At 37.5% G+C, this 12,595-nt stretch overlaps 1 protein-coding gene across 1 annotated transcript in view; it reads right to left on the bottom strand.

Annotated features, from left to right (window-relative positions):
* The window catches only part of LOC118593865 (methyltransferase-like protein 9), a 182,627-nt gene extending 171,005 nt beyond the window's left edge, over nucleotides 1-11,622 (bottom strand). Inside the window, 2 exon segments of the mRNA XM_036203448.1 lie at nucleotides 11,138-11,409; nucleotides 11,412-11,622. Of these exon segments, the coding sequence (XP_036059341.1) occupies nucleotides 11,138-11,409; nucleotides 11,412-11,622 (483 nt within the window).
* Between the last annotated feature and the right edge of the window lie 973 nt (nucleotides 11,623-12,595).

Raw genomic sequence — 12,595 nt, 5'->3', positions numbered from 1 at the left:
CTTATGTAATTTGGATATCAGGGTAACCCTGGCCACTTAAACTAAATTGGGTAATAGTTGTACTATTTCTATTTTATGGATTAATTTGAGGCGTACTAACATTAACTCCTTTTTGAATGTCTGGTAGAGTTCTGCCCTAAAACTCTCTAACCTTGGGCATGTGTTTTTGCAGGGGAGGGTTGAGAGACTTTTAATGGCTGTTTCTACTTTATTAAGGGTTATAGGCATATTTGAACTCTTTATCTGATCTTTATTTAACTTTGGTAAATGGTACATATGGAGAAAATTGCCCATTTCTTTCAGATTTTTCCAATTTGATAGAGTATAGGTTTTAAACAATGACCTTATGATTCTCTGGACTCCCTCAGTGTATGCTGTTATCTCCCCTTTACATTTCTGATTTTATTAGTTTGGATATTCTCTCTCTGCCTTTAGATAGTTTGGATAGGAGTTTGTCTGTCTTATTGATTTTGCAAAGGACTGACTCTTTTTTCTTTGATTCTTGGTTTTCTTCTCTTTGTTTCTAATTTAATGATTTTGGTCCCTCAATTTTTTATTTCTTTCTGTTTACTCCTCTTCTGTGTGCTTACATTTTTTTTTTGTTCTAGAGCTTTCTGGTGTGCTGTTAAGTTGTTAGTATGAGAACATTCAATTTTTTTTATGGAGGTACTTTCTTTTTAATATCACTTTCATTGTGTTCCATAAGTTTGGAAATGTTGTGTATTCATGTTCATGGAACTCTAGAAAGTCTTTAATTTTATCTTTACTTTTGTCTTGAACCATTTTTCTTTTAGAAAAGAGTTGTTCAGTTCTATGAATTTGTAAGCCTTTCTGTTGTTTCTGTTGTTGATAGTCAAATTTAATCCATGGTGGTCTGATAGGATGAAGGGAATTATTTCAATTTTCTTTTATCTATTAAGACTTGCTTTGTGTCTCAGTATGTGGCCAATTTTGGAGAAAGTTCTGTGAGATGCTGAGTAGGAGATATATTCTTTTGTGTTTGAGTGAAATGTTCTGTAAGTATCTGTTAGGTTCACTTGGTTTATAATGTCAGTTAGATCCAACATTTCTCTGCTCAGTTTTTGTCTGGATTTATCTATCCATTGCTAAGAGTGAGTTATTGAAGTCTTCTGTTATCAGTGTGTGACGGTCAATATGTGGTTTAAGCTGTAGTAGTGTTTCTTTTACAAAAGTGGGTGCCCTTGTGTTTTGAGTATAGACATTAATAATTGAAATAACATCTAAGTGAATTTTCCTTTGATGAGTATGTAGGATCCTTCACCCTCTCTTTTGATTAATTTTCTCTTCAAGTCTATTTTGTTAGGTGTTAAAATGGCTAAAGAAGCTTGTTTCTTAGGTCATTTACTTGGAATAGCTTTTTCAAACCCTTTACCCTAAGGTAATGTCTATCCGTGATGCGAAGGTGTGTTCTGTGAATGCAGCAGTGTGGTGGTTTGAAAGAAAATGGCCCCCAAAGGGAGTGGCACTATTAGGAGGTGTGGCCTTGTTGAAGAAAGTATGTCATTGTTGGGGCAGGATTTGAAGTCTCTTCTGGTCAAGCTTACCTCAGTGTGACTGTTAGTTGACGTCCTGTTGTCTGCAAGATGTAGCACTCTAAGCTCCAGCAGCATGTCTGCTCTCCATAATGATGTTAACTGGACTGAATCTCTAACTGTAAGCTGCCACCTCAAATAAATGTTTTCTTTCTAAGAGTTGCTATTGTTGGGGTTGGGGATTTAGCTCAGTGGTAGAGCACTTGCCTAGCAAGCACAAGGCCCGGGGTTCGATCCTCAGCTAAAAAAAAAAAAAAAAAAAAAAAGACTTGCTATGGTCATGGTGTCTCTTCACAGCAATAAAGACTCAAACTAAGAAGCATTTGGTACTATGGATTAGGCTATTGCTGTGATAGGCCTGACCATGTGTTTGCTTGGAGGTAATTTGATTTTGGTTCTTTGGGTTGAGAAAGCAATGGAATGCTTTAAGCACTGCTTAATGGACCATACTAGTAGGAGCATGGAAGACAATGGTGCTGATAATGATTTGAAATGTCAGGATCTGTTTGAAGAGGTTTCAGAGAAGAATTTTAGTATTTTGCCTAGAAGTCATTCTCATGTGTTTTGGTGAAGGAAGTGGCTGTCTTTTGCCCTTGTCTGAAGAGTCTTCCTAAGGCTAAAGTAGAGAACTTTGGATTAATTCCATTGGCAGAAGAAATCTCAAAACAGTCTAGTATTGACTATGTCAAGTTGATACTAGTGGTAACTGTAATAAAGATTTATAATGGAAAGGAGCAAGCTAAATTACAAAAAGTAAATTTTGAGGAGAAAAATAGTACCAGCAAGTAGGAGAAAGCTAAATTCTGTGTTCAAGGAAATAAATGACTTAAGAAATTGGAATAAAGGGAGTGATAACCTCAGGGCAAGATCCTACCCAGCTAAATTTCCATCTTGTGAAAAGGAACTAAAGAAAAGCTTAGAGCTGGCTATAGTGGAGCACACCTTTAATCCTAACACTGGGAAGGCAGAGGCTGATAGATGTCTGAGTATGAGGCCAGCATGGACTACAGAGCAAGTTTCAGGACATCCAACCTGTAAAACTCAGAAGGCTGGTGAAGATGTAATTGAATAAGGGGGCCATGTTCCAGCCCCAGAAAGAAGTGAAACTTGGAAGTTTTAGACACATGGTTCCAGCTTTAGAGTTAAGGACTGAAGAAAGACATTATGGGACAAAGTCACTGAGACCAGGCATGTGTCAGGGGTGCTCATGTATGGAGGCCTAGAGGAGGGCCATTTTATGAAGCTATGAAGTTGAAGTGTGGATTGCTTTGGAGAACCCAAGATGCTAAAGATGTCAAAGTCATGGGATACTTGCCAAGGAGAACTGCTAACAGGGAGTGTAACCAGCCGAAGGGAAAGACATATATTTCAGTTAACAAAGTTTAACAGAGTTGGAGATATGGAGAGCATTTTGACATTAGACATGGGGATGCAGTTTGGAATTTGCTCAGGTGGCTTTTGGACTTGCTTTGGTTCAGTATTTCCTTGCTATGTTCCCTTCCCTGTGTTGTGGAATGGTAATATAAACCATGTCACATTATGCATTGGGAATATGTGATCTGTTCTTTTATTTCTATCTTAAAGATGATTACAGTTAAGAGATTGTCATGTGTCTCAAGAAAGACTTAAGACTTTGGACTTTGAAGCAAGTTTGAGACTGTGGGAACTTTTGAAGTTGGCTTGAGTGCATTTATTTGAATTATGAAATGCCTATAAGCTTTTGAGGGCCAGGGAGTGGAATGTGGTGGTATGAAAGAAAATGGACCCCAGAGGGAGAGGCACTACTACAAAATGTGGCCTTGTTGGAGGAAGTGTGTCACTGTGGGGGTGGGCTTTGAGGTCTCATTTGTTCAAGTTTCCCTCAGTGTGACTGTGAGTTGCTGGCAAGACATAGCATTCTCAGCTCCTGCAGCATGTCTGCCTGCATGCAGCCATGCTCCCTATCATGATGATAATGAACTGAACCTTTGATACTATAAGTGCCACCTCAATTAGATTTTTTCTTTATAGAGTTGCCATGATCATGGGTTCTCTTTATAGCAATAAAAACCCGAACTATGACAAGCAGAAAGAAGGATCTTGTTTTAGCATCCATTCTATTAGTCTGTGGTTTTTCTGTTTTTATTTTTTTTAACTGGAGAATTGATTGAGACCATTAATATTGAGATATATCAATGATGAAGGATTGCTAATTCCTGTGATTTCGTTATTGTTTATGGTGGTGCTAGTTTTTTTTCTTTTTGTTTTGGTTTCCCTTCTTTGGCTTTTGCTGCTATGATATCATTTATTCCTTGTGTTTTATGGGTGTAGTTAACCTCTTTGGATGGGAGTTTTCCTCCTTGCACCTTGTGTAGGGCTAGATTTGTAGATAGATGTTGTTTAAGTTTGACTGTATCATGGAATATCTTATTTTCTCCATCTATGGTGATTAAAAGTTTTGTTGGATATAGTAACCTGGGCTGCCATCTGTGGTTTCAAAGTCTGCAGAATATCTTCTCAAGCCTTTCTGGCTTTTAGAGTTTCCATGAAAGTCAGGTGTAATTCTAATCGATCTGCCTTTATATGCTACTTGGTCTTTTCCCTTGAAGCTATAATCATTCTTTCTTTGTTCTGTATGCTTAGTGTTTTGATTACTATGTGGCAAGGTTAATTTCTTTTCTGGTCTAGTCTATTTGGTGTTTTGTCTGCTTCTTGTAATTTATAGGCATCTCTTTCTTTAGGTTTGGGAAGTTTTCTTCTATGATTTTGTTGAAAATATTTTATAGATCTTTGATATGTAATTCTTTTCCTTCCTCTGTTCCTACTTTTCTTAGATATGATTGTTTCATAGTTTCTCAGATTTGCTGGATGTTTTGTGACAGGAATTTTTTAAATGTAAATTTTCTCTGACTTATGTATCTGTGTCCTCTATAATATCTTCAATTCCTGAGATTCTATCTTCCGTCTCTCACATTCTGTTGGCAAAGCTTGCATCTGTAGTTCCTGTTCACATTCCTAAATTTTTCATTTCCAGAATTCCCTAGTTTGTGTTTTTCCTTGTTGCTTCTATTTTCCTTTTCTAGTATTGAGCTTTCATTCATGTCCTTCAACTTTTTTTTTCTGGCTTTTTTTTTTTTTTTAAGGATTCATTCTTTTCCTCCAATTGTTTGTTTGTATTCCTGGCTTCCTTTGGGGGATTTATTCATCTCCTCCAATTGTTTGTTTGTGTTTTCCTGGTTTCCTTTAAGGGATTTATTTACTTCTTCTTTAAGGACCTCTATCATATTCATATAGTTTGTTTTAAAGTCTTACTTTTGTGCTTCATCTTTGTTGGAATAGTAAGTACCTTCTGTGGTAGGATTGCTGGCTGTGTTGGAGGCATAAAATGCTAGCATCTAGGCATTGAGGCTTGAAATTATTATAGTTCTACGGTTGATTTCTGGATCTATCTTTGTTGTGTGGTTGATTTGTTTTTCATTTCTGTTTCCTCTCTGGATTGTGTGTTACCTATTTTACTAGCCTGATCAGCTGATTTGTTCACAAGGAATGGTTGCTAATGTTGAATGATGAGTAAAGGGGAGGCTAGAGGGAGATGGTCTGTTGTAGTGCTTGGGGTGACTCTTAAGATTGTGTCTAGGGGAATAGAGAGATTGGAAAAGGTCTTTGATGGACTATTCAGATAGGCACTCTTCAGGCAGGCAGGTGTAGGGCCTATGGTTGAGCAGGGTACGTCTGTCTTAGTTTGGGATGGGGACAATGGGGAGGGGGTAGGGGAGGCCCTGAGGCATGGTTTGTCAGATTCACAGGAGGTGTGGACAGAGGAAGGGAGACTATAGTTGGTTCTGTTGCAGAATTAGAAATTATCCTGTGTATTGGGTCAGGGTTATCAGAGAGAGTGGAGAAGGTCTGCAGACAGCCTACCTGGTCCATTGAAAACCAATAATTTACCTCTGCTATAGACAAATTGCTAAATGTTCTTATTAATAATAATCTCAGAGCCAGAAATTAGGGTTAAAGAGAGATCAGAGGAATAGGAAAAGCCACAGCTAACTCTAGTTAGAGTTTTCCTGCCTGGCCCACAGTCAGAACAAATCTCTCTCACCCACCAGATGCTCAGACCCAACCAAGTAAACACATAGAAACTTATATTGCTTACAAACTGTATGGCTGTGACAGGCTTATTGCTATCTAGTTCTTATATCTTAAATTAACCCATTTCTGTTTGTCTATAAGTTGCCACGTGGCTTGTGGCTTACCAGTACCTTACATTTTGCTTCTCATGGTGGCGGCTTGTAATATCTCTCTGCCTTTGCCTTCCACTTCCCAGAATTCTCCTCTCTCCTTGTCCCGCCTATACTTCCTGCCTGGCCACTGGCCAAACAACATTTTATTTATACAGAATGATATCCACAGTAGCTAACCTCACCTCACCAACTCTGCTGCTTCCAAAAGCGAGCTACTTCCTGTCTACCCATGCCTATATGCCTTGCTTTTCTGCCCTCTGATTTGTTCTTTCTATCCAGCTACACCACTTCCTCTTCATGTCCATCTCTGTCACTTCCTGTCTGTCTGTACAAACCTCCTGACCTCCATGGTTAACTAGTGTTAGAATTTAAGGCATGTGCCACCATGCCTGGCTCTGTTCCCAGTGTGGCCTTGAACTCACAGAGATCCAGACAGATACCTGCCTCCCAACTGATAGGATTAAAGATGTGTGCTACCATTGCCTGACTTCTATATAGTGGCTGGCTTTTTCCTCTCATCCTCAGGTAAATTTTATTGAGACACACAGTATATTAGGAAACACAATAGATTACCACCCTCTACACTGAAAACATGTATCTATTTAAGGATGAAAAAGAATTTCATTTTTTCCCTGTTTCTTTGGTTAATAATGAAACAATAAGTTTAGGTAATCCAAACAGAAGCCAGCATAAAAAAGTCAAAGAAGAAAACAAATTTTCAAAATATTTTCTTCTAGAAGTTTCAGTATTTCAGGTTTCACACTGAGGACTTTGATTCATGTGGAGCTGATTTTTTGCAGGGTGACACATTTCATTCTTCTGTATGTGACCGTACAATTTTCACAACACCATTTGTTGAAGAGGTTATCTTGTTATTTAGTGTATATTTGTAGTAGGTTTGAGAAACATGTGCTATTTAATTCAGTAAAAAAAAAAAATCAAGTTTCTGATGAGAAAGATACTTTGAAATGTAAAATACCTTTGTAACAGCATAATATAGAATGCTTATTTCAATGTTTCTTAAACAAACAAACAAACAAAAACAGGTTTTAGTCTGAACTCATCTTGCTTCCTGAGGCCCAAGAAGTGATCATGACTGGTGGTGCCATTCATGTCTCCAGTGACTGATCATTCTTCCTACTGTGAATAAAGGTTCTTGGAAAGACTTGTATCATGTACTAAATCGTTGATGAGGATGGCTAACTGAAATGATTGTGTTCAGGTTGGAATATTTGGGTCTACAGACTAAATATTTTTTAACCTCCTTAACATCCATCTTTTGCCCACCTCTATGTCTTAGATTACATCCTTGTGATTATCAGATGAAATCTTTGGAATTCATTAACTTCGTAGACCACTAGCTCCCATCAACCAAATACTACCAAAACATATCTAAGGTCAATAGATGAGATTAGCCCACCTACTAAATATTTCACCAAATATATCTGAAAAGTGTCTTCCTTAATGATTTTCTTAGTTTGATACTGTGGGATGTCTTTCTGTGTGCTGTGAATATGGGTGGCTCCCATTGGATAATAAATAAAGCTGTTTTAGCCTATGGCAAGAAAACTTACAGCCAGGTGGGAAATCCAAGCAGAGAGACAGAGAGAAGAATAGCAGAGTCAGGAGAGACATCACTGAAGAAGCAGCAAGATGCCAGCAGACCAGTAATGCCACAGTCATGTGGCAACATATAGCTTAATAGGAATGAGCTAATTTAAGATGAAAGAGTTAGCTAGCCAGAAGCTGAAGCCATAGGCCTTACAGTTTGTAATTAATATAAGCTTCGGAGTGATTATTTTATAAGTGCCTGGAGGACTTCAGGGCCAGTTGGGACTGCAAAAACTTCTGGCTACAGTTTAACTTCTATAAAACATTCTGAAACCGTTATCACTTTGGAATATAAAATTTGGGATAACCTGAATATGTGTACCTAAACCATGATCACTAATGCTTGTCTCCAGAATAAAATATCTGACATCACCTTTGATGTGAGAGCTGTGATTCTTGCATCACACCATACTTCATTAGAAGCTGAGTATGTGGTGTCTGGAAGGCTTCAACCTCCAATGCCAATAAGTTACATTGAAAACACATAAGGAATGATAACGCAGACAGAAGTGGACTTAGACATCTTGGAATAGCTCCAAAGCAGAGATTCAACTAATAAAAACCTCAGGAAGTTTTGGATCATCATTATTTGAGACAACTAATTTCTTTTGTGCTTTATTCAATTACTTTTTTCTGAACTCTTCTCACTAATAAAGAATGTACAATATAAATTCATATTGTTCCTATTACAAAAATCTTACATGAATAGACTATTCGTAATTAATAAATAAATTTAATTATATACAAGGTTAAAAACACAGTGATTGATTTGAGGTTTACTAATTTATTATTGAAGTACTAATGTAAAACACACTGCAACCATTAAAGTACTATACACTATTTGAAGTACAGTTAAAAAATATTTTTAAATGTTTCTATTCAGTAGCATGGTAAACTGAATTTGTAAAATTATAGCCAAGAATTGTTTGTATCATGGGTAAACTTTGTCTTGGAACTTGTAATGCAGACCTTGGACATTTATTCCTTGCAAGTGTATTCTTTTCAAGGTCTCTCTACAAACAATTGTTCGCTTGAATTGAATAGTAAGTCAATTTGTCTTCAAAATGAATTTATTTCCTCACCTATAACTTCAAAAATCTACAAGGATCTTTTGAAAAATAACAAAGAATAAACAACTGATATAAAAAAATTATCTGAGGGAATCCTGAAAAGAACTTCACAGAGAAAAAAAATAGAAGTAAGATCATATCCATCACCAAAGTTGTTCTGCAGATTACCAATCACAACTGAATTTGGTAGAGGGAATATCATGAGCTATGTATGATGCCCATGCTCTGGGTCATAATCTTAAAGCAGCAGTATAGAAAGCCAGGAATTATTACAGGAATATGAGATGGAAAGTAATCCCCTCATGGAGGATTCTGGCTGACCTACTCTGTATCTGAGAAGCATGAATTCAAGAACAATTAACAACTGCTTACAACATTTCTCCCCTAAACTGTAAACCTATAGTTTTCTGGAATCTTGTTAGGATCCCCATTTACAAGGAAACATCATATAATAAGCCTTTAGTGCATACCCATTAGCTCCTGATATCACTTTATATTTCCATCAAAAGCATCTCTGAATTTACTATATAATCTCATTTGTCAGAGCATTGAGAAAAGAAAAGAAACAAAAAAAGGTAAAAATCCTAGATCATGTAGCAGCCATTTGAGATTTAAGCAGAGAGCTACCAAAATGGTATTATAAATGGCTATAAATAAGGTAACTACTTGTTACTCTCCCCTGAAAAGCTCATACAAATATTTGATTATTATTATTATTATTGAATACCTCAATTTCTCCTAACCCTTATGCTGAAGGTCTATGCTAAAATGATTTTTAATATAGTTATATGGTGCATTTCTTTAGTCCCATAATGCTGGTGGTCCAAGAAGGAGGTATTAATTAACTAGGTCTCATACTTCCTAAATATATGGTTCTTTTACTTCCTTTTTAGGCTTGGTACTTTATCCAAAAAAGTTAAATAATTGTTTATGCGTGAGTAATATGTTTCATTGATTATGTATATAATTTATTGTTTTATGTAATATGTGTCCAACTGTTGAAATTTTAGTGAATGTGCTCTAAAATGTGTGCCAAGTAGAAAAAAGAAACAATATTCATTCATTGAAGGAAATATAAATAAAGATTGAAGAGTTCTTTTCATATAAAATTAAATTGTTAAGTGTTTTTGGCAGATAAACTAACCAGTCTTCAGATTTCTATTTGTTTTCTGTAAATCACCTTGAGGTGGATTCCTATGTAAATATCAAATTTCATAAAATCGAGAAGTATGTTGTGTAACATTAAATGCAAAATTTTAAATAGGACATACCGAACGCAATGTCTTCACATTTTAGCTAGACAAAGAATGAGAATTAAACAACAGGCTGTGGAACATCAATCTTAGCGACTTCTTTTTCCCTTCTAGACCAAAGCAGAAGCAAGTGTTTCTTGAGGTTGAGGGGAACACTTGAGCACCTGACACCATTCCATTATACAACTCTTAGGCATTTGTCTGTAGCTAAACTCTTAGACCTTAGCAATGTGTACCTGTTTTGTGTTGCTATAACTACGATACTTACTCTTTTTGCTTTGATTACTCGTTCTGTTTTCAAAATTTCCTCTCAATTTTGTGAAGACATCATGAAAATTTTCATATGCTCTCCAGGATCATCTCACTTATAAACATTTTAAGACTTTGTTTGTTATCATTGCAAACATTGCCTTTCTAATTCTTAATACAAAAGACAAATATTTGATGTTTCTCTATCATTGGCATGCATGTAAAGTAGAAATTATACGAAGTATTTCCTTTTCCCTTTTAAGCACCACTTTATGTTACATGTATGAATATATTTTCAAAAGCAGGTGGAATACTTGATCATGTTAGAAAGGTATTAGACTTAAATTCCAGGTTTAGACCAAAAGATCCTCCAAATTCCTGAAGAACCAGTATCTTATGACAGCAGAGCACTCTCTCCTGGCATGGAGCCTATGCCAACTGTTCTGTGTGAGTTTTGTTCTGTAGTAAAAGAGTAACAGGACATGGGAAAAAAACAAGCTTGTTTTCCCTTCTGGGATGGAGTAAGAGAAGAAAACAGATGGAAGGTAATGACTAAAGCATTTTTTCCCTGTTCTGTGTTAGACAGATGAACTGAGAGGAAAGGTGTTCTGGTTCTGTCAATAAGGCACTATTGAGTACCTGGATGTGATAGTATCGCTGCTAGTCTTCCAAATGGCATCTGTGTCACAGAGTCCAGAGTTCATGAGCAGGGGACAGCCAGGTAAGGTTTGCACACACGTGCCTTTGGTATAAATGGTGTTTACTTGGAACAAAGCCACGGCTCTTATATGAATGGTAGAGATAGAGATATGTTCTTCTCTGAGCTAGCAGGCAGGGGGAATCAGGATCCACCCCTAGTGCATGGGTGGGCCTTTTGGAGCCCAGTGCCTTGGGACGGGGGCTTGGACTTGCCTCAGCTGAGTGTGCCAGGCTCTGCTAATTCCCCATGGGAGACCGTGACTTGAGGGACATGAGAAATGGGGGATTGGGGAGAGGCTAGAGGTGGGAAGAGGGGGGGGGAGATCTGTGGTTGGCATGTAAAGTGAATAGAAAATTTCTTAATAATGAAAAAAAGGGGTTGGGGTTTTAGCTCAGTGGTAGAGTGCTTGCCTAGCAAGGGCAAGGCCCGGGGTTTGATCCTCAGCTAAAAAATAAAAAATAATAAAAAAAAAAAAGACAACATTGTTTGGAGCATAGTAATCATTGTACCTGTCACCTTTACACTGGTGTGGAAGTCTAATGAAATCTTCCATGACAAAGTCAGCTTTCCTGAACACTTCAAGTAGGCTATTCACTTTTTCTTCCCAATTCTGTCTATTGATTTTCAAATTTTCTGATGGTTTCTCCCACTTGCAACCTACATTCTCTACATAGGAATGAAAGGGCAAAACTAAGGCAAGGATCTCCCTTAGATGAACTTCAAGACACTTGATATCTTTTCACAATGTCAGGGCTGATCACAAAGATCCAACAGATTTAAGTGGCTGACGACATTATCCTGGAACCCTGTTTTTTGGCATTCATTTATACCAAGCACTCTGTCCTTCTTTCTCTGGAGCTGCCAAATCATCATTTCAAAAAGCTCCGTGGTATAAATTTCTTCAAAACGAGGGCTCATGATTTCTGTGACTTCCCCTTCCCTACAGAACTTAAACAACAGCATTGAGAAATCTGGCTGGCTATTTATCCAACTCTATAATTCTTTTGTATCATCTGTTCTTAGCCCATTTATGTCTAGAACATCTGTCAATGGGTTGCTAGGAAGAGTCTGCTAGATTTTTGTATTTTCACCAGATTAGTTTCGGAGACTACTTAAAATTAATCCAGAATGGGAAACACATTTTAATTTTTAAATGAAAGAATGTATTTAAAGGTCATTGACTTACTTGTGATTGTGGTTATTTCTGTTACCTTGTGATCGGACTGCTGAACAGCAGCACATCAATTACTAAGACTTCTTTGCTTGGTGTCCTCTGGCCACTCTCGATCTTACACTCTCTCCACCCCCTCATCCACAGAGTTCCCTGATTCCTGAGGGGAGGGACTTGATGGAGACATGCTATTAGGACTGAGTCTTACAAAGTTATCTCACTCTGTACTGTTTCTGCTGTGCATCTCTGTGTTTGTTCCCATTTACTTAAGGAAAAAGCTTCTCTGATGATTGATGAACAAGACACTTATCTGTAGTTGGAGTTTTCCTGCCTGGCCCAGTCAGGACAAATCTCTCTTACCCGCCAGTCCCACAGTCACTCAGACCCAACCAAGAAAGCACACAGAAACTTACATTGTTTACAAACTGTATGGCCGTGGCAGGCTGCTTGTTATCTACTTTTTCTCTCTTAAATTAACCCATTTTTGTTAGTCTATACTTTGCCACATGGCTTGTGGCTTACCAGTGTCTTTACATGTTGCTTCTCATGGTGGCGGCTGGCGGTGTCTCTCTCCAACCTTCTACTTCCCATAATTCTCTTCTCTCTTGTCCCGCCTATACTTCCTGCCTGACCACTGGCCAATCAGAACTCTACCCTCTCTCTCTCTTTCTCTCTCTCTTTCTCTCTCCCTCTCTCTCTCTCTCTCCCTCTCTCTCTCTCTCTCTCCCTCTTTAAGATTTATTTATTTATTGTGTATACAATGTT

Source organism: Onychomys torridus, chromosome 12, assembly GCF_903995425.1.
Source record: "Onychomys torridus chromosome 12, mOncTor1.1, whole genome shotgun sequence".
Lineage (NCBI taxonomy): Eukaryota > Metazoa > Chordata > Mammalia > Rodentia > Cricetidae > Onychomys > Onychomys torridus.
This window is presented reverse-complemented; position numbering and strand designations above follow the sequence as displayed.